This window comes from Protopterus annectens, chromosome 2.part1, assembly GCF_019279795.1.
Source record: "Protopterus annectens isolate FY-2018-M chromosome 2.part1, PAN1.0, whole genome shotgun sequence".
Taxonomy (NCBI): Eukaryota; Metazoa; Chordata; order Ceratodontiformes; family Protopteridae; genus Protopterus; species Protopterus annectens.
Window position 1 is genome coordinate 1347244324 of NC_056729.1, and position 27172 is coordinate 1347271495.

A 27172-nucleotide genomic window follows, 5' to 3' on the forward strand; every position below is an offset into this window, starting at 1 on the left:
ACAATGCTCTGTATGCCAGGCATAGATCTCTCCTCAAAAGCCTGCAGGAGACAGAATACAGGGATAAGGTCTTGAGGCGGTCTACATAGGATGTTTTACTTATGCCCTGTATTCGTTTAGTGAGAAACCTCTATGGACAATCCAATTGTTGGATATGCCTGGTTAGGTACATACCAAAGGGGGCATTGTACTCAATGATAGGTCTGATGAATGCCAACTACAGTTGAACAATGACTTCCTTGGACTCAGATGCCATACCTTTGTTTATAAGTTGCACAACATAGAATGATTTCCTCACCACTGTAGATACGTGATGGTCAAAGACTAGATTACTATCTGTGTCCCTAAGTCCCTGACTGCTGGGTCAACTCTAAGGGGTGTGTTGTCAATATGATAGTTACCAGAGATAGATGACTTCCCGAAGGATACTGTTATGGATTTCTTGGCATTTAGGTTTAGTCCATGGCTCTGAAACCAGTTGTTTGTCTGTTTCAGCCCCTCCCGGAGAACATTTGTCAGTGTGAGATTCAATGACAGCTCCTAATTTGCAGTCACCTGTAAATTTAATCAGCCAGAGACCACTGACATTGGCCTTGACTTCTGAGAAGTAGATGCCAAAAAGGAGCGGTCCAAGGACTGCTCCCTGAGGGACTCCACTTGTGACTGGACTCTTGGTAGAGGTGGACAGCCAAATTCTAACTCCCTGGGTCCTGTCTGTGAGCCAGTTGACTATCCACTGGGTGACATATGAGTGTGTACCTAACCTCTAGAGTTCTTCAACAATGCCTGAGTGGAGTATTATGTCAAATGCCTTGGCCAGGTCAAGGTAGGCCATGTGAATGATTTTGTCCTCATCCATTGATTTTGGGACCTTCTCAAAGAAGTCCAGTAGGTTGAGTAGGCATGTTTTGCCCTTGACGAAACAAAACTGGGTTGGGTCTAGTGTCTGGAGGTTTACTATATCTCTGTTGATCATCTCCATGATAATTTTTTCCATGGCTTTACAGATAAGACTAGTGAGACTTATGGGTCTGTAGTTTCCAGGGTCTGTAGATAGCCGACCTTTGTGCAGAGGATGGTACAAAGAAATACATTAATGGTAAGAGAGTGGTATGTACAAAAAAAAAACCATTACTCGTGTTAAGAAATGGAAGCAGGAAAGAGCTGCTGGGTATAAGAAGAGAAAGTAGTCACTAAAAAGATGATTAAAAGAGAAATTTCACTTACAGCAAAGTAGAATTAGCTTGCTCAAAAGCTGTTTTGATAGACGTGTCTGGCACTGAAAGTGGCAAATGAGATCTGAGGTAATTCTGTGAGAAGCATTATGGGTAAAGCATAGCTCAAGAGTTTTGGGGGGCGCAAGCTGAATAACTGCCAAGTCGGTTCCAATATATGGAACCGAACCCACAGTCAAGGATTAAGTGAAAATTGACAACTTCAGATCAGTAGATTTTCGAATGATTACTCCTGCAGTAGTGACTCCCTCCTGCCCTCCCTATTTTTTTGGTGTTTTTTATGCCAAAGTGTGGAATTTTATTTTTTGTTATTCCTATCCTTGTCTCTGCAGGGCTTAGCCTTCCTCTTTCTGCTGACAGGAAAGCTCTGAAAGGCTTCACACCCAAACTTGCCATTTATTCAGCTCAGCTTGAGCTGTTTGATTTTTTTCGTCATGTGGAAGGTGCCCTGAAGCTTCATAAGCTGGCTGGCTGTTATATCCTTGAAAGGATATAAGTGTATATAACCCATATAGCTAAAGCTACTGCAGAAGTGATCATTCAAACATCTACTTTAATGGTAACTGCAACTTACACAACTGTACTTTTATACTAACAGAGTCCTTGCAGATGAGATAATTTCAAAGGATCATAGGAGGTAACTAGGCTAACAGCCCTAGGGCTCTTAAAGCCTAGACAAATTCAACCCATGTTCCCAAGGGTATCTTGTTCAAGCAGACACCAAAATCAGCACCTATTGCCCCTGTCCAAGAGGGACACGGGTGGAACCCCCCAGACTGAATATCACGTTATGCATCCAATCATCCAAATTATGCTTAAATAGGGCCAACAAAGGGCTTTGTTTAACATGAATAGGAAGCTTGTTCCAAAGGTGGTGCAACCTCTGTGAGACAAATCTGTGTCTCCAGCAAGTTCTATTGATGTCACATACCAGGTTAAGGTCCTTTGAGCGAGTGACCCATATGTCATTTGATTTGCCAATAAAACCAGCTCAATACTTCCTTATATTAAGTCATTCTAAGGCCTTTCTCACAACTAGTAACTGAATCCCCAATTACAAGTATATCACTTCTGACAAGATCTGAAGGCTTAACAAATTATATTTGAGTAATATCTGAACAATTATACTAAGGAGTGGTCTTCATCACCATTAGTCTTATTAATTCTACTTGTTTCCATTGCTTGTTACATTTCCAAGCATACAGTTCTCATACAGCTGGCTCTGTATTTCCACAGCTTGAGCCATGTTGTCAGCTTCAGTCTTTCTCCCTTTTTCTGTCAGTAATGTTCTTCAATCCTTCCAAGTTCAATTCAGATTTTTCCCTTTTTGCTTGCCCCTTGCCTTGCTTTTCTACCTTCTTCCTGTTTTGGAAAGATGATGTCTTTTTCTATAGACAGAAGGTTTTCTGACAGGCCAATGTTTTCATTTCCTGTAAATATGTGTGTTACATAACAAAGCAGTGTTCTTTTTAGCATGTATTCTCTCTGCATTATAGACAATAACATTTGATGTTAAGTTGTCTATCTCGCCTTCATTCTTGCTGACTCGGCCATCTTCAGTAGCTTGAGAGCTGTTTACTGGCTCGAGGTTACCCCTTATCCCATGATGCCTAGCGACAGCTACCCAGATCTCGTTTGCCGCTTCAGCTGCGAGGTGTGTCATTTTCTGGCACAGGCTTAATACATTTTCAATTTTTTGTGTAAAAATATTCTCTTAGACCCTTTAAACTAATAGATATTTTACTTTCCTTAGCTTTATTCTGTACATGTTGTTGAGTACTTCTTTCTTCTTAGTTTCCCTTTTATTTAGAACTCATTTAAGTTAGAGAGTTCTCCCCCCTCCTCCTCTCCCTTGGATAGCCGTTTAACGTAGAGGCTTTCCTTTCCTTTTTTGCTATCATTACAAAAAAAAAAAAAAAAAAAAAAGGAGGTTTATATTTATTTATAGGTGTACTTGTTTAGAGTAGTACTTATTTGTCTGCCTGTGTTTCCCTTTTGGTACTTAGTTTTTTTGTAGTCGGGTCATGTCTAAGGAAGCTTAAGTATCTGGCTTTAAAAAGTGTGACTCATGCTGTCAGAAAATGTCTCTGACAGATGGGCACACTAGTTACGTTTATTGTTTGGGCGCCGTTCACCTGCAGGACTCTTGTTCTATTTGCCATGCCTTTAGTCCAAGAGTACTGTAGGAGCATAAGAACAAATTGATCCTTAGGGGTCTGTTGAAACCTCAGGATTCACTGGCAAAGAGTTCCCAGCCAGTGAAATCCCCAAAATCCACTAAACCGTCGGCTCCACCTTCGGAGACAACTCCTGCAATGGATTTACCGAGTATGTCGGTTCCAGCTGGCACTGACAAGACAACCCCTCCATTGGCTCCATCGGATGTTTCGGAGCCGTCTCAGGGCCATAAGAGGCTGAGGTCCCCTTCATTAGAGTTTGTTCATTCGGCTCCTTGGTCTCCATTATTGCAAAGTGAACGTAACCACCCATTTTTCACACTCCTCTCGATCCTCTAGGCTATCGGATCATGATGTGGAGAGAGTAGTAAGTAGGTTGCTTAAATCACAGGCACTAGCAAAACTATTGTCTAGCCCTCCTCAACAGGTATCTGCTCCATCCACCTCTTTTTCTGTTCCTCCTCCGACTCCATTGAGTTCAGAGCCAGAGTTCGTTGGGGTTCGAGTAGTGGAACCGTCGGCTCCAATCACCATCTCTCCTTCAGCTCCGATTACCTCAATAGTTCCTTCGATTGAGGAATCTGGATGCCAGGGCTCCCTCGTTGGCTCCAAGGGGGCAAGTGGCATTGGATCCTTGTCTGACCCCATTCTCCCTCTCGGAGCATCGGCACAGGTGAGCTCAGCTCCAACATCGGCCTCGGAGCCGTCCCCCTCGGCGCGGAGAAAGATTCCTATTTCTTCGGAACAAGAGCTTTCTCTGCCTTGAGGCAGGGATGCCTTTGAGGTCATGCAGAGTGTGCTGTCCCCCAACACAGCTCCACTACCAGTTCCATCGGCTCCGTCCCCCATAGTGCCTGTGCCAACCTCTGCTCCTCCTCCAGACCCCAGGCATAGGGAACCAATGCCCCAGGACACCCAATTGGGTGTTTCCTCTTCTTCTGAGGCCTCCCCTGATCACTCAGAGGAGCCCCCTTGAAAGAAGTGCAAGAGGAAGCACAATAACTCCCCTGAGTTTGTCACTTCTGATACAGACTTAGATGAATTGGAAGGGTCCCCGAGATTCCCCTCTGAAGATGTTTCCTTTTCGGACATCCTTGAAATGCTTAGGCAGAGGGGGAACTGGACTCCCCTAGCCCCTACTGAGGATGAGTCTGTATTCCTGGACGCTTTTGGTTCCCGACCTTCCACCTGCTGGGTTTCTCCTGCTTTCGACCCACTTGTGTCTGTAGTGGCTCAGGCTTGGTCAGCTCCGGACACAGTGGAACCAACTCTGAGGAGACCTAATAAATTTATTACAGCACCCCAGGATAAGCAATTCCTTTCTAAAGGTGTGCCCGTTGATGCCATATGGTAGCAGCAGCCACCAAGAAAGAGTTAGCAGAGATGTCTTCATCTGTTCATCCCCCTAACAAGGAGTCTAGGATGATGGACAGGTACGGAAAGTGAATGTTTGCTTCAGCGACCTTCTCCATAAGGTCCCTGAACTATCTATGTCATTTTACTTGCCTTCAAAGGGTTCTCCTTAAAGAGCTTGGAGATACCCTTCAAGATCCTACAGCTGAGGGAGTACAAACCAAAGTAGCTTCCCAGCTAGCGACTCTTAATTCTGTAGTTAACTCCTCCATGAGGCTCATTTCCTATGCAGCCGATGGAGTGAGTAGAGCCGCGGGCACGGGTGTGGCCCTCAGGAGGCATGCTTGGATGCGGCTGTTTCACTTTGTGGAACCCTTTCGAGTGTCCTTCACCAATACCCCCTTTGATGGCTCCTTTCTCTTTGGGCCACAGGTGAAAGACATGTTGACTAGGTGTGAGCAAGAAGGCAATACTCTCTCTGCCGTGGGAGTCCATTTTTCCACTCCCTCTAGACCTTACCCCAAGGGTCAGAAGAGTGGGAAGATGTGGTTCTGCAAATCTCAGGGAGCCTTGCCTGACATACATGGTGATTTTTCCTGCAGAGACAGAGGGGGAAACAACAATAATAGATGCCGCCCTCGTGGCAGAGGGGGTCCGCAGAACCAGGGCAACAGAGAATCCTTCTCTGATAAGCCCTTCCAGCATCCCTGAAGGGTTGTCCGGCTGCTCACCTCTGGAGGCAGTCTGGGGAAGACTTTCACTGTACCCAAAAGCCTGGCACAATTTAACAAGAGACAGATGGGTACTATCCATTATATCCGGAGGTTACAAAATTCCCTTCCATCAATCCCCCTTACAGTCAAAAAAGGCCCTTCCAGATGTTCCACCCAATCTGAAGGAGCAAGCAGTAATAGAAGTTTCAAAACTGCTAGAAAAAAGAGCCATTCAGGATGTCCCCGCAGACCAGCACGGATTCAGAACTTACTCAAGATTCTTTTTGATACCAAAAATGACAGGGGTCTGGAGAGACCAATTCTGGATCTCAGCAGACTAAATAAATCTGTACAAAGAACAAAGTTTTGGATGGTCACGCTATAGTCCATTCTACCCTTCCTGGGTCAGGACAATTGGATGTGCTCGATAGAATCTTCATGATGCGTACTACCACATCAAGATGGACAGATGCTCCAGGAGATTTCTTCGCTTTTGGGTGGGGGCCAGTCATTACCAGTTCAGAGCTCTGCCCTTTGGTCTCACCACAGCTCCCCAGGGTGTTCACCAAATGTATGGCAGTGGTCACAGCTCACCTGAGACGTCAAGGATTCCAGGTGTTTCCATATCTAGACGACTGGCTCCTCACTGCTACCACCAAGCATCAGTTCTTACAAGAGCGGGATTATACAATCACATCTTGCACCCAGCTAGGTATTACACTAAATTTCGAAAAATCTGCCTTGTTGCCCTGTCAGTCTGTCACTTACATAGGAGCAGAATTAAACACAAGGGAAATGTTCGCAAGGTTACCACTGGAAAGAGTGTCCACAATTCGTCAACAAGTGCAAATCCTAATGCGGAGCAAAAGGATCCAAGTCAGATATGTCCTTCAAACTCTGGGCTCCATGGCAGCTGCCATTCTTCTACTTCCATTAGCGCATTTCCACATGAGAATTCTTTAGTGGCTTCTTTTCACGCAGTGGTCTTTCCAGGAGCTACCCATGTCTCACATGATCCTGTTTACAGAGGCATGCAAAAGGTACCTTTTTGGTGGATGGTCTCCCCACTAGTGACTCAGGGCAGACCTTTCATACAGCCCACTCCAGTAGCCACAGTGACTACAGACGCCTCCCTGATAGGGTGGGGGGGGGCATTATTTGGGCAGGACAGTCCAAGGCACTTGGCAACCTCACGAGTACCATCTGCACGTAAATGTCCTAGAAATGAGAGCCGTGCTCCTAGCTTTGCAAGCCCTTCAAGACTCTCTTCCTTCCAGGACCATTGCAATTCAAACCGACAACGTCAGTGGTGTGGTACATCAACAAGCAGGGTGGAACCAGATCCTACCCCCTGTGTCGAGAAGCACTCAGACTGTGGCTGTGGGCGATTTCCTCCCAGCATTTTCTGATTGCGATGCACATCCCTAGGAGATCCAACGTCATAACGGACAGGCTCAGTAGAGCTATCCTCATGCCTCACAAGTGGTCTCTGAATCAGAAAGTTGCGGATCTTATCTTCTGCAAATGGGGACAGCCTTGCTGCAATCTTTTTGCCACTCCATTCAGCAGCAAATGCAGCAACTACTTCTCCCTTCTTCCACTTCCAGGTCACATACCCAGAGACGCTCTAGTCCACGATTGGCCTCAGGGACTTCTTTATCCTTCATTTCTCCTGATACCAAAACTCATACAGAAAGCAAAATCGTTGGGTTGCAAAATGATCCTCATTGCCCCCTACTGGCCTCGACAGATATGGTTCCCGTTCCTGCACCTCTACCTTCTCGCTCAGCCCTGGACTCTGGACCCGATTCCAGATCTCCTGATTCATCAGTCAGGCGGGTTGCCTCAATCCCTCCAAACTCTCCAGCTCACAGCTTGGTTGCTGCACTTCCAACCTTAGCCAGGCTTCCCAGCATTTTCCCAGCAGTCCGTGAGATTATCATTTCCTCACATAAGTCTACGAGAAAAACTTATGCTAGCAAATGGAAACATTTTTCTTATTGGGCAGAGTCTAGGAATGTGGATCCCTTCTCAGCCCCAGTCCACGAAATTCTTGAATTTCTAGCACAACTTTTTCAATCCGGGGCCACTTCCGCTACAATTAGAGTACAATTAGCAGCCATTTCTAATTTTCATATCGGTTTGCCAAATTCTAACATCATGTCTCATAAGCTCTGTAAAGCTTTTTTGAGAGGAACATCTCTTCTTAGACCTCCACTGAGAGATCCCCCTCCTCCTTGGGACCTTAATTTAGTCCTAACTTCCTTAATTCTGCCTCCTTTTGAACCAGCAGCATCCTGCTCCATCAAGTTTCTGTCTTGGAAGACACTCTTTCTGGTTGCTATCACTTCAGCTAGGCATGTCTCAGAACTTCAAGCACTATGTGTTCGTCCTCCTTACCTGGTGTTTCACAAGGACAGAGTTTCTCTGAGGACTAATCCTTCATTTCTTCCTAAAGTCTGCTAAGAAAATAATTTAAATCAATCTATAGATCTCCCTGTGTTCTTCCCCAATCATAGCAAAAAGGCAGAGTACAAGCTTCACCAATTGGATGTTCACAGACAGTTGCATTTTTACCTGCATAGAACAAAAGAAATAAGAAAGTCAGACCAATTATTCCTTTCTTATGCCTTAAACAAACAAGGTCTCCCAGTTTCCAAGGTGACCTTATCCAGATGGTTGTCCCACACTATTACATTTATTTACCAGTTATGGAATAAAGAGTTACCAACTAAACCGAAAGGTCATTCTACTAGGGCATTAGCCACCTCCGTAGCTTTTCAGTCTAGGTTGCCATGGATTCCATCTGTGCAGCTGCCACGTGGGCAAACCCTCATACCTTTATTTCTCATTACAAGGTGGATATGGTCTCCCGGAGCAGAGCTGACTTTGGTTCAACTGTTCTGAAGAGTGTTCCACTGAGCCACCCAAACAGCAAGAATGAAGGCGAGATAGACAACTTAACATTAAGAAGTTATGTACCTACCATAACATTCCATGTTAGTTGTCTTCATCTCGCCTTCTTTCTTGTGTTCCTCCCTCCATCCCACCATCCTAGTGGATCGAGAGGAGTCCTTTTTCACTTCCTTTTTCTTTTATTGTTATTCTTCTGGCTAGGTCTTCCTAACCTATTCTAGATATTAGGATACATGGAACAACCAGTTTTTTGAATAACTGGTTTCTCTCATATTATGTCTGGATTAGCTATTTCAAATGAGATCTGGGTAGCTGTCGCTAGGCATCATGGGATAAGGGGTAGCCTCGAGCCAGTAAACAGCTCTCAAGCTATTGAAAATGGCCGAGTCAGAGCCAAGGATCGGCTCTGATCCCAAACAGCAAGAAAGAAGATGAGATGAAGACAACTAACATGGAACGTTATGGTAGGTACATAACTTCTTATTTTCTTCCTTGTTATTTGCTTTGAACTTCTTTCTTTCTTTTTTATTTTCATTTTACATGCTTTGAATCCTTAGATTGCTGAATACTTGTTTCCTTAGTCCCAAAGCTGTCACTGGTAGTATATTTTAATAGGATTTGAGATATTTACTGACAATAAACACGTCCTTTCCTGAATGTTTCATATTTGCATGTTAACTAATATTATTCATGTCATCAGTCTAATCATTAATATACGTAACAATAGATCCAAGCTGTGGCAGTTGCACAACTGCAGTCATCATCAGTATGATTTACTGCTAATAATGGTAAGTAAATCATCCAACTTTACAAATGATGAATACAGATCACCAGTGTTATCAGATGTTACTTTTAAATATACATAGCATTTAATGTACACTATGCAAGACACTTGTGCTTTAGCAAATCATATATAATACCTACATAATTTGTATACAGTGTTGTGTGTGTTTTTGTTTCTATTTAATGCTCCATTGTGTGCCTTAATTGTTAACCTTTGGAGATTCTTACCTCTTCAGGACTACAGTGAAAGGTTTTCCCAGCTGGACATACCTAGTTAACAAATGTAAATAAATATATTATTTATGATGAGCACAATGAACCTTACTTTTCTTTCTTGGCTACTTCATGCTTCTTTAAAAGACCCTTTATTAACCTGTAGATAAGAACAGAGTGAGAAAGTCTGCATTGGATTAAATAATCTGGAAGGGTTTTGACATGAATTTTGTGTATGAGTGATATTTTATTCTTTTAAGATGAAATATTCAGCAGAAATTCACATCTCCATTTTGAAAATACATAACAGGTAGGTGGAATCAGAGGCCTGGTGATAATTCTTTGCAGTAGATGGAGAGTTTTATCTATTCAGTTTTACTACTAAACCTAAAAATGAAGAATGGTAGTATGAAGAGTCTAAGAGCTTTTAAAGCCATTGATCAGTTGATTGATTTGAGATGAAATTCACTTCTGGAGGTCATTTTTGTGACAGTGTGAGGTAAGTTACAACTTGTAAAGCTTTTAGCTGTAGCAAGATTGTTGTGTTTGAACATTGCTGTTATAAAAGAAAACCTTTCGCTGCCATTCAAATGATACCACAGTGCTGCACTGAAAACTAGCTGACAACTTTTAACAGCTGTAACTCACATTGGAGTACCACACAAACAGCAGCAAAACAAGAAAAAAAGCAAAATGTACTTTCTATCTGACAACCACTTTAAAAGCTGTTAGGCTCCTTGCCCTGTTATATTTTATTGGTATGTCAGGGCAGCTATGCTTAGAATGAATTATGATTGGGTCTCTGACCTTAACCGAAGTGTTCTCAGAGTGCATTTTTGGAAATCATCTTCTAAGCAAATTTCTTTTCAAGTACATAACTGGATCCATAATGAACAAAATCCTAGCCATAATCCTTTGCAAAATAGCTAGATCTTTACATGTGAACATCACTTCAACTTGGTAATTTCTCTCTTGATTTTGCAACATAATTGGATCATGGCATGTATTTACAAGGGAGCATTGCTTACATTAGTCAAGAACAAATGTGTTCAGGAATTATCTTGGCACATTTTAATTTGTGCCTCTGAATGCTTTAATTATGAATATCTTTCTTGTTTTGCAGGCAGGGGACAGACACTACCATCCAACCTGTGCACGATGTGTCAGGTGCAGTCAGATGTTTGCAGAAGGAGAAGAAATGTATCTTCAAGGTAATAACACTTCTGTGTCTATTATGTAATGAAATGCATTCTTTTTCAGGCAAGAAAAGATATTTAACATGCCACAAATTATTTGCACCGTATGTACATAACCGTTGCATTTAGGATTGTAGATTTGAATTAGTTTGACCCTCCTGCTGTGTTAAATTTGCTTATTTATTTCAAAGGAAAACATGGCCTTTAAATATTGTTTAGCAGAATAATGTATTATGTTATTCACATAACCCAATTACCTTAATGTGAATTTAATTGTAAGTTTTTTACATACCTAACCTTTACTACCCTCAATCTACTCCCTAGTTTTAACAATTATTTTTTCCTCTTACTTTCACATCAGATCCTCGTCTAATTACTCCCTACTTTTACTATGCAATTATTGTACTCTTCACTTTCACCCCTTCTCTTCTATCATTTTTTTCAGTTACATTCTTAATTACTCCATATCTACATTGCCACTATTCTACACAATTGTATTATTGTCCCTCACAACTGCCACCTTCCTTACATCTTACACACACCTGCCTATATATATATATATATATATAGAGAGAGAGAGAGAGATCTTCATCTCCTCCCTAGTCATCTCCCAAACACTAAATATCTCTGACTATTAATAGCCCCTAGTCCCTTCTCCTCTGCTACTGTCCACCTCTTTAAAATAAAGTGTTGCACTCAAAACAATGTAATCAACAAGCCTTTACCCACATCAAGGCTGAAATTCAGACACCCCTTATACATTCTGCCTGCAGACTTTTCATTTGTAAATGTGGTGACATCCATTCTAACCTTGGTCCTGCAGCCACGTAACAACATAACAAGTCTGCCACATCACAAAATAGTCATCTTTCAGAACCATATGATGTCCACTTTTACACAGCTAACCCTAGAAGTATAAGAAACAAGCTTACTTATGTGCATGCTTGGGTAGCTTACTACTCCCCAGATAATACTTGTAGCCACAGAAACTTGGTTTAAACAAGAAATAAAACATGAAGAAATCTTACTGCAGGGATATAATACCCTAAGTCTTGACAGAACCCATAAAAAAGGTGATGGAGTGGCCATTATCTATAAGAATACTTTAAACCTCTCTAGGTCTCATATAAGCCCACCCCCACAATTCAGTGCTGAAATAGTTATAGCATCTTTTCAAATAAATGTTCACAAAAACCTTTGCATTATAGGAGCTTACTTTCCCACAGGAAATAGTATGGCTACCATTTAACAATATCTGTCTTCAAGCATCAAGCTCTATCTCAGTTGAGACAGTAATTTTAGGAGACAAATACTGATTGGCAAACTACTAACAGTAACAGTCCTTCCGATGTTATTAATGTATATGGTTTTACTCAGCTTATTTCAACTTCCACAAGGTACAGAAAAAATTCTTGTATAGCCTCTTCCTTGGATTGAATTCCATCTAATTCCGAAAAGAAAATCTTCTCAAGAGGTGCCTGCCTGATACCTTAAGTGGTCATCTACCCATCTTTGCAATAAGGCCTCATAAACCTAATGAAAAACAGCATCTGCACAACCTTATTCGTAACATCATGTCCGTTAGTAAGCACATCACTTCACTAAAATCAGTCAACTGGCAAGCTGTTCAAACCCTTCCACCTGATTAATCTGTAGCTGTCTTCATCTCATTATTCCTTAACATACTAAATGCACTAGCCCTATTAAGAACCAAATTCATTAAATCAAATCCAGCACTAGGGCTTTCAAAACTTATTAAATTGCTCATGAAAGAGAGACATTGCCTGAAATAAAGCAGAAGCAAGTTAAAAACCGTAGCTGCCCTTCAGTACTTGTAAACATCTCAGAAACTTCACAGAATTACAATCAAAACTAATGGAAAACTACTATATTACTATACAGGCAGCAAATTAAAATCCTGAAGCTTTTTGGACTACAGTCAACCAACTGTTAAAACTGAGGACACCAAGACAACCTACATCTACTTCATCTAATCTTATTGTCAGCATGGCCAGCAGATTCAGTGCCCACTTCCTGTCTTATTAAATTCTTGGCACATGCAGACAGAGGTTCCTGTCTTCCCTTGTTAGCCCCTAAACATGTGACCTCAAACCAGTTTCAATTTTTACAATCAAAAATACTATTACTAGCCTTAAAATCTGCCCCCTTACCCAGATAACATACTATCTGAGTACTTAAAATTGCTGCTGATGCCCCAGCTTTTCCTTTCTCTATCCTAATCAACTGCTCCATCACTGGAAGCTATGTCTCACCCCTAAGGAAAAGACGCTACATTCTTCATCTCCATAAAGGTGGAAATTCAGATGAGCTGTCAAACTTCAGGATATAGCCATATTGTCTCTACTCTCAAAAATTCTGGAGAAGTGTTTTGAGTCTCAACTCCTTGGCTTTCAAACTAACAACGGTCTCCTTTCCTTTACATGGATCTGTGTCAGAAGATCAAATAGCCATATTATTTATTTTTTATTTATTATTTGCAGTTTATTTTCCAGGATAGTCCATTGGGCTACAAGGAGCCCATTTTCAGTGGTGCCCTGGGGAGAAAAGCTCTGGAGAAATACAAATACATAGTAATAAAAAGCACAGTTCTATAATATACATTTCAATTAAATGTTAAATACATATTTCGGATAGTACAAATCCATATCACACAATTCAAATAAATGTTACATAATACAGAAATAAAATAAAAAAAGAGAGATTTTTCATTAGCAAAATTACATCAGGTTAATTCAGTAAGCAGTAATGTTTTTTTTTTTGTTAGGCAATTACAATGAGGTAATGTTTTTAGCAGTTGGTCAAATACGTCCCAAGGATGTAGAACTTCAGGAGGTAGTGACAGGCAACAAATAAGTTTGGAAAGTTAGGAAGAAAGTGTGGTCAGAATTAGGTTGGATGAGAGCAAGAGCATCTCCATTGCGAAGTAAGGTAAGTGTGAATGCAGTGAGGTTTTAAACAAGGAGAGACTGCTGATGGTGTAGATGGGAGAAGGGATAGAGTTCCAGAGGCGTGCAAGATCCAAAACCGAGAAGATTAAATAACAGAACATTGAACCCTCTTGTTCTCTACAAACTGGCATCACAAAAAGCAGTGTTTTTGCAAGGGGGCAAACCCACCCTGGACCTCTCCTGTGTGGGGGACTGCACCTGCTAACCTTCTGCCTATTATGCATACCAACTCTGAGATCACTCTACATTGGGGAAAGGGCAAACACCAGACCCCCAAAAATACCAGCTTCCAGAGGACATTCCTAGATTTGATCTTCCTAGTTTCGATAATTTGGCTGTTTGATCTTCTGATAGAGACCCCCATGCAGTATGTTTACTGTCCTTTTCATAGCACATATACAGCTCTTCTTAGTTTTATAACATCTGTTTACCAATGTTGAAACTCTGGAGAACTGGTCTCAACACTTTTCCTAACTTTATCCAAAGCTTTCAACATGGTATTCCACCAGAAATTGCTTCAAAAACTAGCTTGCCCAGGAATATGTAAAACATCAGGCAGTAAAATGGCAACTGGCATAATCTATCATCTTCCAATTACAGAGAGTATTCCTCAAGGATCCATTTTTGGCCCCTTGTTATTCAATGTATTCATTAATGATCTCCACCTAGCTTCTAAACAAGCCACTATCATACAGTACACAGACAATTCAACAATCTTTTCTACTAAAAGGAAAGATACATTAAAACAATTTACCCAAGAGACCTTCTTTACCATAGAGGCCTGGCTGTGTGATACACAGCTGCTCCTTAACCCTAAAAAAAGCTGACCATGTTTACTCCAAAGCATTCAAATGACTACAAAAATAATTTCAAAATCACTTCCAATAACAACATCAACATAGAACTAGTAAGTGAAGCTAAGCTTCTACGAGTCACTGTTGATAAAATGTTAAATTTGTATCATTAAATAAAACAACAGTAAAAAAAAAAATACCCACCAAAAGCTAGGCGCACTCTGTAGAGTCAAACGGTACCTCACAGATAATTCCAGAAAACATATTGCTCAATTCATTCTCATCCTTTCACTACTTTATGCTGCAGCTATCTTGATTAACCTTCAATTCTCTTAACTGTCACTCTTGGAATAGTGCTACTGTAATGTGGCAAAACCTGCCAACAGTCATCATTATGGGACACATCAAAAATCACCTTAAAATCTTCAGTGGTTACAGCTAAGACATTACCTTATACTATCCCAACTATTCACTTCTGATAGACTCATCTATTATCCAGACAAATGCCCTAGTCTGAAAAATATTCTTCAGCTTTATAACCATAGTAGACAGCTGAGATCCATTGAATAGATGTTATTAATGTATAGAAGCGAACATCTCAGCTGGTGAACCTTTGTACTCTACTTTCCTCTGCAAAACTTAGAACTCCTTTCCTCTCTCTAAGAAACACAGTAAACACCAACTTTTATAAGGCACAAGCTACAGAATACCTAAAAGATACCTGACTCTGAACATGCACAAATCCTGGATGATAAATGTCTTGTCCCTTCTATATCCTATTCTGTGCATGCCTATACCCTTAGTTATTGGTCCAGTGTCTTCTGTGTGTCCTCTACCTTTCCCTCTTATTCCTTCTATGTATCATAAAACATTCTCTTACTCCTTAAAATTAATCCTACATTTTAATATTTTCTGTCCTTCTGAGAAGTATTTTTTCCAAATATGTTTCATAGTTCTTTAGATGATGCTACTGTTAATGAGTCTTTGTATAAATGTTGTATATTTGTTAATTACTTGTATACCTCTGTTTACTATGTTCTTTATGTAATGTTTTTCCGAGGTTTTTAAATTTAGTATATTTGTTTTTTAGTACCTTTTTTGAATTATCACTTGTGACACAGGCAAACTTGCAGTTATATAAATGTAATCAAACCAGATTAACAAATTTACATTTACAAACATTGTAGATCACATATATTGTTCTATACAATATAATCAATCCAACATTACATAAATTATTTGGTTCCTGCCTTCTCATAAACTTCATTCCTCCTCCAAAACATGTTTCCATTTTTCTATGTAATTTACTCTTACCTAAATCCCACGGCATGTTCTTTTATCTCTGTTATAGTACTTACTACTTCAAGTATAGACATTGATTTCCAATTTCTAGTAACTGCTGTTTTGTCGACCACCAGAATTAAACTTAACAAGGCCTTACTCTGTCTAGGCAATTCAGATCCTGTATCCCAGCTCAAAAATGACCTTAGTTGCACTCATTTGCTCACTCAATATCCTTGACAGAGTATTCTGTAGAGAATTTTTAAAGTCTGCAAACTTATTACACTCCCAAAACATATGTTTCCAGTTACTTCTTTGTTCCTCATTACATCAGCAACATTTGGCATCTGCCTAAGGAAAAATACTTTGTACTCTGCTTGGGTATAAAAGTACCTATACAAATACTTTCAGGCAAAAGTCTTAATCTTGTAGACTTTATTGCATATCTGGGAGCCATACATATATCTGTCCATTGTTTATTTGTGAATTGTTTATCTAATCTCTCTTCCCAATCTTTTCTGACCTCCTCTGATTGATTCCTATAGTTATAGTGCAATATGTTACATACCCTACTAATTATCCTTTTTAACAGCATCTTCTATTCCAGATTCAACTAAAAACTCAACCACTGCAGGTTTTTCATTTAGGATTCACCTATCCCTTTCTATTTGCCCATGCTGTGATATCAATCCCTGATAGGCAAGGCAGTCTCTATAGCTCGCAGTCCAAATGCCTTCTTGGCCTGTTCCTATTCTATTACCTTTACCTCTCTCATTATTTGTTGCCAGTACTTTGGTTCCTTTGCCAGTTTTCTCCAGTAGATTTCAGCCCCCTCTGCCTATTCTCTACAGCCCTAACTGCAGTCATCCCTGTCAGCAGAATCTACTTTCTCCAATACCATGTTGGCATAGTTCTTAGTATACTTTCTTCTACTTTATGAATATAATATTCTGTATGAATGTTGTTATTCTCCTAAAGGATCTGCATCCAAAATCCTACCCTTTCATTATTTCTTGAATTTCCTCCCTGATTCATTATCATCCCTTCCCACTTTGAATTTTAGCTTTCTGCTTATGTTATGTATAAGAGCCTCATCTGTGTAGCAATAACATATTCCTTCAAATCCGGTAATCCTGAACCTCCTTGTTTTATTGGCAGGATCAGTGTATCCCACTTGACTCTTGCCCTCTTCCCCTACCAGATAAAATCATTCAACTAATTTTTGACTACTATCCATAACCTCTAGTCTGATTGATAAAAATATGCCTAACTAATGTATAAAACTAAAGGGACTAAAAACATTTTTACAGCTTGTATCTTTTTATCCATATCCATAGGCAAGAGTGCCCAGTTTCTCAGTTTTTGTATTATCTTTTGTTTAGTCTCTTACCACATATTCTTAGCTACTGTTATAGCGTCCTTTTTAAGCCATATTTCTGAATACTTCATTTTATCATGTCCCCATTAATATGGGTATTGTTAAACAAGTTCATATGGGATACATAGTTTACAACTATAGCCTTTGTTTTATCTTTATTAATGTTCTCTCCTGAAAAAAAATCAGGAACTATCTCAGAATGTTCCACAACACTGAAATGTCCTTTTCTGGTTTTATGAAGCACAGATATATCATCTGCAAATAAAGGCAACTTTTCTTGAATACCATAGCAGTTATATATTTTAATTTCTAAGTCCCTTCTTTTCTTTGACAGTGATTCTAAATATAATGCAAATTACAAATGGAAAAGAGAAAACCCCTGCCTGGTTCCTCAGTTCAGACATAAGTTCTCAAAGAGGAACACTCACTTTGATTTTTTGCCTCTGATCCCTCATATATCCTCCTACTTAACCTTATTATTGTATCAAGAAATGCAAAAGCTTCCATTGCCTTACTTATAAAATCCCACTTTATACTGTTGAACACTTTCTGTGCATCACGACCCATCAACAGAAGCACTATTTTCTTTACATTCTGCTTACCTCTGGATCTTCATTGTTTTATTAATGTTATCAAATATTTGCCTTCCTTCAACAAAACTGCATTGACCCATATCTATCTGTTTTGGCAATACCTGTACCAATTTTTTAGCCATTACAGTCATAAAGACTTTAAAATCTTGGTTTAAAATTGAAGTGGGCTTATATGAAGTTGGATCTCATGGATCTTTACTGTCTTTATATATTAACAGCCACCACAGCCTTTTTTCTAGGATGTTTGTACTTCCTTTCCTTTTAAAATACTGTTAAAAAAAAACGTACAGATAGTTATTACTTTCTACCCCCCACCCCGACTTCCAAACTTAACACTGCAATACCATCTATTCCTGAAGACTTTCTTGCTGATTGTTTGCACTTCACCATTTTTATCTGATCTTCTCCTGTCTTAACAGTTGACTGTTGAGCCTCATCTAACTGTAACCTTGGCATATTTAAGTCTTCCTTAAATATTTCAATTTGTGTTTTTTCTTGATTTCCCTATTTCTCTGCTTTATACAGATTTCCATAAAACTTCCAAAATACCGCTACAGGATCTGTTTTTTTTTTTCCCTTGTTATGGGTTCCCTAAGTTTGGCAACAGTCCTCTCTACTTTTTGTTACCTAAGTTGTTGTGCCAGACATGTTTGTGCTCTGACGTTATTATCAAAAAAAAAAAAAGTTTAACAGCAATCTCTCTAAAGTCATGCATATTATCCAGGTACTTCTTTATTTTCACTTTAGCACTTTGCAATTTCATCTCTTCTTGAAGTGTGAGATTCCCCTTATTTTATAATCATTTAACTTTTGTCAGCTCCTCTAATTAATTCCTATTACTTTTTAACCAGAACTTTTTTTCTTTTATTTCTACCCTATTTTTAAACTCCCCTTTCTTTTTATCCCACTGACTAGCTATAACTTTTGGAGTACTTCCTATCTTTCCTAATTATTCCTAGATCATTTCCAATGCCTATTATTTAAATTCTCCCAGGTAGGTGGGAAGTGCCATTGTCTCATCTTGACCTCAATACCCTGAATTTTCCTCATAGTAATTATTAGTACATGATCTGAAATGATTATGGGATGTGTGTCAAAGTTCTTAATTGAATAACTATTCCTGTGAAATATAATTTCTGTCTACTCTGGCCTCTTATTCTATTTTGAGGAATAATATGTAATTTATCTCCAAGTACATATTGCTGAATTCACATCTTCCATACAAAATATGTTCATAAATTTCTTCAGAGATCTACTCTCTTTTGTTATATTTCCCTTCTAGGCCCCACAGACACATCTTCATTTTTGCATATCAAATTCCATTCCTCGGCTGTAAAGTAATTTTCCTTGCAGAAGGCTGATTATTTCTCCCAATTTTTGTAATCTTCATAATAGCAGTCTTGGTGGAATGTAAAATACATGGTAGTGAAATCCTCATCCCTTGACAGTAGCCCCTTACTACCACAAATCTGCCATTGTTATATTTTTTTCTTCTATTACTACTGGAGCTCCTCTAGTAATTAATGTAGGTGCTCCTCTTTTCCTTTTTCCCTGATATTCTGCAGAATATACATCCTGAAATCCTTTCTTTATCAAAACTCACATGCTCAGTGCTTTGCAGATGTTTCTCCTGTAGCATTGCTGTTAGCATTCTAAGGAATGTGTCACCATTATGGTAAGAAGTCATTATTCCCACCTATTATATAGTGTAGCTTTTTAAATGTCTATTTTCAGATTGTGTGATACACGCACCCCACACAAAAAAACACCCCATAACCTGTTAATTAAAAACAATTCCACATAATATTATACATCTTCAAATAATGAAGTTTAACTTTCCTAATATGAGCATTTGTGCCAAATAGATAGCTGCTAACACAAGCCCTACTTAACCTGAAGTTGAGCTTATCCATGCTAAGATGCATGTTGTTGCCTGTGCTTCTATATTAGGTTCATAGGTAAGTACTAGGTTAACTGCTCTTGTGCGCCATTTTCATCCTAGCTAGTTTTCCTCAATGGTGAGAATCAAATGGTGTACCTTGTGTCTCTGAGGTAAACACCCTAACCATTATACTAACCCTTCCACCTGACAAACTGACAAAAGGTTCGTAGTTACTAGGCTTCTCATCCAAAGAAGAACATACCCAGGACTACAGCATCCCCCCTTAAAGTACAACACAGAATCAGCATACCATCTACATGCCGTGGGAGTAGAACTCACAGCTTTCTACATAGAAAGCAAGTATGTTACCTGTTGTGCTACTAAGTTGCAGTAATTGGTGTCTGTTCTTTTTTTTTTTTTATCTTTATCCCCACCCCAGCCCCATGTGAAAACAAGTTGCATGCTTTCAGAAATCCGAGACCAGTGTTCTGCCTTTTATTGCCCTATTATCAATTTGTCTGCATGGAAATGCAGAGAGAGGAAAAAGAAAAAAATGTACTCCTCTGCTGCAGCCTGAAAGACGAACAGTAACTTTTATTGCTAAGGGAAAATGTTTCATTATATTCAGTGGTCTCATATTTACTTGTTCCTACTTAAAAAAACTGTTATTAGATTAAGCCAAAAGTTTTGATCCAGACATATCAGCAACATGTATATTATGATCTGTTTATTTTTACAACCTATCTGCCACCTCAGCAACCCAAGATTACAGCCTACAAACTTAACCATGCTTTTATCTAGCTTTTTTTCTCTTTTTGCACTGCAGTACTTAAATTTGTTAATACCAAAAAAGAGGAAGGAAAGAGAAGAAGGAAGGAAAATACATCTGTTTGCTTTAGTAACTTTATCCCATGCAAGAACAAGTAAAAATACTATAAAATATACAATTTATATTGTGAAAATTTCATGGAAATACTGTTAAAAACAGAAATTGTTTTACTTACAGTTTTCAGTGTCCGTCTTTTTCCTCTCCCGTCAGAATCATTCCAAACATTAATGAGATGAAGTGAGGCAAATGCTTTTCAGTTCCCTACAAGTTTAACAAAGTTAACAAAAGTGCACTCTTTCTACTTATTCTTATACATTTTTCACAAGTGTGATTGATGCTTGGCAGTCTCACATTTATTCACTAATTTACAGGTCTGTCTTTTTCTTCATCTCTGTCTCCCAACTCCAGATTCCAGTTAAATTCCAAGGTACTCCAAATTATTCTGGTCAACCATTTTCCTTTGGAACAGTGTAAAAATTTCCACTGGCAAAGTCTCTCCATTTGCTTTATTATCAAAAGAATGAGAAACAGAGTCCCCCTGTTATATGGCTCACTTTTTGAGAGAAATGTTTACATTTCCTCCTTTGTCTGTTCTGCATCAAAAATAACTTTGATCCTCCAGGAAAAAAAATTTTGAGGACAGCTGGATACAGCAGCTTGAATGTCACACCTGTCTCTTGACATTCCCTGATTACTGGGATAAATGTGTTTTTTCTTCTGCCTGGTGAACTTTGAATAATCATTTTCCACAAACAGCCTACCACCCCAATTTTTATACTTTGCCCTTTTGCCACAGTTGTTTTAGGATTAAGTCTTTCTGCTTGTAGGTTTACATTTTTACTAATAAAGGTCTTGGCTACTTTCTCTTGGACAGATTTGGCACATGCACCCACTGTGGCCTTTCAATTAACAGTTCCTAGTATTGAATACTAGTTCAGTTGCATATTTGAGCCTTCATAAAATTAATACAGTCTGTTCCTTGTAGTTTCTCTGGTAGAACAGAAACTCTCATATTTTCCCTACCATCTCTGTCCTTTAACTCTACCATTTTTGAAACATCTCTTCTTGATTAGTCTCTTACTTAGCCAGCCTCTTCTTCATTCGACTTCTGTTTTTTTCAGTTTTAATAGCTCATCTGAATATCTGTTTAAAGCTTCTTCCATTTTATTCCAGGCTTTTGTTATTTGAGTTGATATGCTCCTTCAGCATTTTGTATATTTTAATCACCTCTGAACACATTGACTTATTTCCTCCTCTAGATTGCTGGAATCCATATCTCACACCAAAGCTAGAGCTGTTTGCTGAACAGCTGCAGCATTCTTCCCATTCAGATTTTCTCTTTACCTTTTCTAGTTGATTTTCTTTCAGGCTCTCTTAGCTTCTTCTTTCAGGCATCCAGGCAATGTACTTACAAGCTAACAATATCACTGGAGATTATTTCTCAGTTTGACTTTTCACACTGAGAGAACTGAAGTTAAGCTGTCAAACAATGTGCAGCCATCTTGGAAGTCTGTATTTCTTGACCTGTCTTAAGCATCTAATACACTTTCACAGTCCATACTTTTACTGTGATTCAAGGAACTGGGCCTCAACAAGAAAAAATAGCTGGTTAACAACTTACCTTAGCCACTGAACAGTGGCCATGCTGCATTGAATCACTTTCAACTCCTCTACAAATAAGGAGTGTGCCACAAAGTTTTGTACTAGGACCTTTATTAACAAAATGAATACAGCCTCTCATCAAATCTAATGCAGTGTGTGGATAACTCAACATCAATATGTGCAACCTCTTCAGTCAAATATCTCTAAACCAGTCCGCAGCATTCGTTTACAAATATAGAAACTCAGCTAGGGCAATCTAAAGTGCTCTTAACTGAGTAAAACTGAAGTTGATTATAACTTCACAATACTGCCATCCAGTAATAATAAAATCAAAGTGATACAAAGCACAAAACTACTAAGAATAGCAATTGACCAAATTTTAAGACTCAACACATTTGGTAGATTATTCAGAAAGACCCTCTTAAACAAGGACTACTTTACAATGTTAAACCTTTACTTGTAGATGAAATATATAGTACCATAGCCTACACCTTTTTATTCTGAGACTTCACTATGCCTATCAGTATACAATAATATATAGTTTTGTTGACTAGATGAACTAAGAAAAGTTAAGAAAAATTGGAAAGTTTGCAAACAGCCATCTTAAACAATACACTTTCACACCCATACTTTACTGTTTAAATGATGTGCAGTTTGTTAGAGTTTGGCACTTAGCCCCTACATATAAAAGAAAAACATATATCCCAACAATAATTTTAAGTTTTAAATCCTAAGTAAAAACATATGTTGCAAAAAAGTCATAGCCATTTGCCAAAACCCAAGTCTACCTCTAACCAAGTATATAAAAAAATAAAAATTGAATGTTATAACTCCCAGTTATATGTATCAAGTGCATAAGTGACTATGTGTATGCAATATGTAAACGTTTAATCTGATGTCTGGGTGCAAAATTATCAATATGTATGAGTATCATCAACTGTACATCTTTACTTTCTGTAATATACAATACTGAATTCTAGAATTACTCTCTTATGCAGTTGCTATAATATTCTATGATGAGTGAATCAATTACAACATAATAAGTGATCTACAATGAGTGAATCAATTACAACATAATAAGTGATCTACAAATTTGCATGTAGTATGGTATTTCAATGTTATAATATGGATTATGTTGTATGGTTGTTGTTCTTAATAATGTAGTCAGTAATATCTAAAAAACGGCAAAGAATGCAAGTAGTAAAGGGACAGGCAGTGGTAGATAAATGTTCTGGTTAAGGAACAGTGACTGTGTTGTATCAGATTTTCACTGATAATGAGTTTTAAGTAGATGACAGGAGTGTTACTGGTATATAAGTGATCATCTCAGACTTCTGTGCACTGCTTTGTGACTTTCTGTGTAATTAGTGCTGTGTGACCTTGTAGTTAGTATGTATAGATAAGGGCAGTTGTAGGGTCTGCAGCAGGGCTTGCCCACCTGAAAAACTACTTACTGGTTTCTCTGTAGCTTTACACTGTGAGTGGTATGTAAGTCAGTGGTAGGCATCCTTTTTAATATGGGAGCAGTTAGAGAGACCACTTATTTTATTAATTAATACTTTTGGGGCAGCTTACATTAATAATTATTGTTTTTTTCTGGGGGTCCAGTGAGCATGTGAAAAATTAAGTCTGCTAAACTTTGAGACACTAAACCTGTACACAGTTATCAGTGGCATTACCTAGTATGTCACATTTGCTAAGTTTCAAAGCAGAGAAAATATCCATTTGTACTTAGAAAGTATCATAGATCATTTCTGCAATGTCTTGTTTCAGAAAGAATGCTCATTAGAAAGCTTGGCATTGATCCTTGAAAGTAAACAGAACTAAAAGACATTGAACCTAAGTAAATACATTTATTCATTCCATGAATTACCTGTACAATAAAAACATTGAAAGACAAATTTCAGATGGGCAAAGGGCCCTCTCTCTCATTTTTAATTTCAAAGTGGGCAAGAGATTGAAAAGAAACATGTCATCATGAGGCTTAAAAGTCATCTGCAGACAAAGTCAATCAAGAAAACTGACAAAGTGACCTTACAATAAATATGTACATTTTATTTAAAATGTATAGAACCACAACTCAAATATCCAACATCCCAACACACCTTCACAATTAAATGTCAATGTAATAAATACCAAATGTGCCTCAACCTCATATGCATTAATTCAGAATGTTCTTAAACTGTACTTCCATAAATTGTCTGTTCCTAGGATTATAGGATCATAGGAAGTTAGTAGGCTAATGGCCCTAGGGTCCTTACAAGTTAGCCAAGTTCTGCCTTTGTTTCCATGAAAAGCACCTATTGTCCCTGTGCAAGAGAGACACAGGTGGAAACCCCATGGTGAATTTATGGTTACTCATCCAATCATTCAGATTGCGCTTGAAGAGGGCCAAAGAGGTACTCTGCTTGACATGAACTGGGAGTCTGTTCCTCAGGTGTGGTAACTTCTGGGAGACAAATCTGTCCCTTCAGAAGGTTCTATTAATGTCACATACCAGGTTAAGGACTTTAGAGCAAGTAACCTGTGAGCCATTGGACTTACAGATATGCAACATTTCCAGTAAAGCAGAGTCAGAGATTACCTTATGTGCAAGGCAGAAATCGCCTCTGTTTGAAACAGAGTAAAGTGACAATGGTTTCAGCCAATTCACATAGGACAGATGCTGAAGGCCTTGACTTCTCCTTGTGATGAACTTTTGTGGTCTCTCCAATTGCTGCAGGTGCCTGGAAAGGTAAATACCAAAGGGGTGTTGTACTCAATCATTGGCCTGTTACAGGGGGGTTATAACTTTTTTTTTTCTGTAGGCAGTGGCCTTACTTATGAGATGAGCAATATAGAATGTCCTTCTTACCATTGTGGAGACATGGTGATCAAATATATGGTTGCTTTCAACCTGTGTGCCAAGGTCTGTCACTACTGAGTGCATGCTTAGGGTTTATCTGTTTTTGTGGTAGTTAGCTGGAACATTGCTCTTACTATAAGGGATGATGATACATTTTTTTGCATTGAGTTTAAGGCCGTGACTTTGGCACCAGTCATTTGTTTGCATAAGACCTTCTTGTAGGTTGTTGATATTGTTTGGGGATTCTATGACCACACTTAGTTTGCAGTCATCAGCAAACTTTGTCAGTCACAGACCTTTAGTTTTTGCTTGTACTTTAGAGAACTAGATTCCTAACAGTAAAGGTCCCAGGACTGATCCCTATGGAGCACCACTGGTTACGGGTCTGCTGTTAGAGGTGGATTCCCCTATTTTTATTGTATGGGTTCTATTGATAAGCCATTTAGTAACCCACCTAATTATATAAGGGTTGATACCTAGCAGGGTGAGTTTGTCAGTAATGCCTAAGTGGGAAATAGTGTCAAAATCTTTGGCCAAGTCCAGGTAGGCTGTATACACAGTTTTCCCCTTGTCCAGAGCTGTGCTGACTATCTTGAAGAAGTCCACCAGGTTTAACAGGCATGATCTCTGTTTGACAAATCCAAACTGAGTAATGTCAAGTGTTTGGAGACTACTTATATCTTTGTTGATAAGGTCCATGATGAGTCATCCCATGGCCTTGCAGATAAGGCTAGTCAGGCTAATAAGTCTATTTTTACTGGGGTCAGTGATCACCACCTTTGTGCAAGGGGATAATGGTAGCCATTTTACATTCAGCTGGGATGAAGCCAGTGCTTAGACCATGATTGAAACGAGTACCCAGTGGTGTTGCTAATTCTTGTTAGAAACCATGTAGGACACAGCTTGGGATGTTATCAGGTCCCATAGATGCTGTATATTTGACCTTAATGAGGGCATTTATGACCTGCTGTCTATAGATATGAGGTGGGCAACAGGTGTAAAGAATGTCCTAGGTTATGTGGGGTGGGGACAGTGGAGTGAAGTTTTCACAGAACCTGTCAGCTAGTAGGTTTGCTATGTCGACAGGCTCAGTGTATGTGGTATCATTAACCACTAGTTTGGTGCAAATCTGGATTATACCTTTTAGGCTACAGATGTAACTAAAGAATGCTTTATGGTTGTCCTTAATTGAGGATGCTAATTTAGATTCATACTTTACTTTGCAGGACTTCACAAGAAGTCTTATTTGCTTGTTTAAGTTGAGGAGGGAGTGTTTCCAGTTTAGGGCATGCTCCCTCTTACTTTTGGGCAACACTTTCTTCCTCTTATTGTACAGCCTGTTAATGGCAGTTGTCCACCAAGCAGGTTTGCTCTTCCTTGAAGAACTTGATTTGGTCCTATCAGATATGGCCGCATCAATGCAGTTATACAGGTGTTTGTAAAAAGCATTGGTGCAGGACTTGGCATATTTCCCAGTTCCAACAAAGGGGGGAGATGCAGTGAAGCTATTTATGCCATCCCTTAGAAGGATATAATCTGCTTTGGAGAAGTTTTGTAGTTTCTGCTGGTGGGCCGGTGTGATAATTACTTAGAGTGAAACTGATTTATGACCAGATCTGACAAGGGAAGACCTCACAGTGGGGGTGCTGCAGTGGTCCCCCATATTGTTAAGCATCAGATCCGATGTTGGTGCCCCTAGTTGGAGTGTCCACCAGCTGCTCCAGGGCTTTGGAGTAAATGAACCTGAGGAACCTTTGGGCAAGTGAGTTTGAGCAAGAGTAGTTTACCCAGTCAATGGAAGGGTAATTAAAGTCACCCAGAACCATGGTGTTCAGATGTATCTTGATGGAGTCGAGCACAGCCAAGTAGACAGAGTGAATGTCTTCATTCATGGAGGGGGTCTTGTAGCTGGCAATGACTTGAATAGGTGTCCTACCAACAGTTAGTTACACCTGAAGTGTCTCCAAGGAATCATACTGTTTAACCAGTCTGGATGTGTATTTATCTTTAATGAATATTGATACACTGTCTCCTTTAGTTTTCACTTTTTTCATTTGTGGTCTGAACTTAATGTTAAGTTATTGTTAAATGTGCAACAATTGAGTATCCTCTTTAGAAATGCTGTATGTCACATACTTCAGAAAACTGCAGTTGCCATCTCTGATTTCAATAAACCAACATTTCAATCCGTGTGCCACTCTCAAATGGTAAACGGTTGAATAAATGGAGTACTACCACCTGGCAACACCCCCATCCCAAACCGGAAATGAAAAAATGCTGGTAAGCTGTACTAGTGTACTGGACCATGGTTATTTGTTACTGCAGAGAGTTGCAGTAGTGGTCATGGAAAAAAAATAAGACATAAAGTAAAATGAACACTAAAGCACATCTCTTTCAGTTACAGTAATAATTA

The 27172-nt window shown here is 39.1% G+C and overlaps 1 protein-coding gene across 1 annotated transcript in view; it reads left to right on the forward strand.

The window, feature by feature from the left end:
- ABLIM2 (actin binding LIM protein family member 2) overlaps window positions 1-27172 on the forward strand; it is a 2642076-nt gene that overhangs the window by 1555603 nt on the left and 1059301 nt on the right. The window contains exon 7 of the mRNA XM_044062807.1: window positions 10514-10601. Within this exon, the coding sequence (XP_043918742.1) occupies window positions 10514-10601 (88 nt within the window). The remainder of the gene's footprint in view (window positions 1-10513; window positions 10602-27172) is intronic.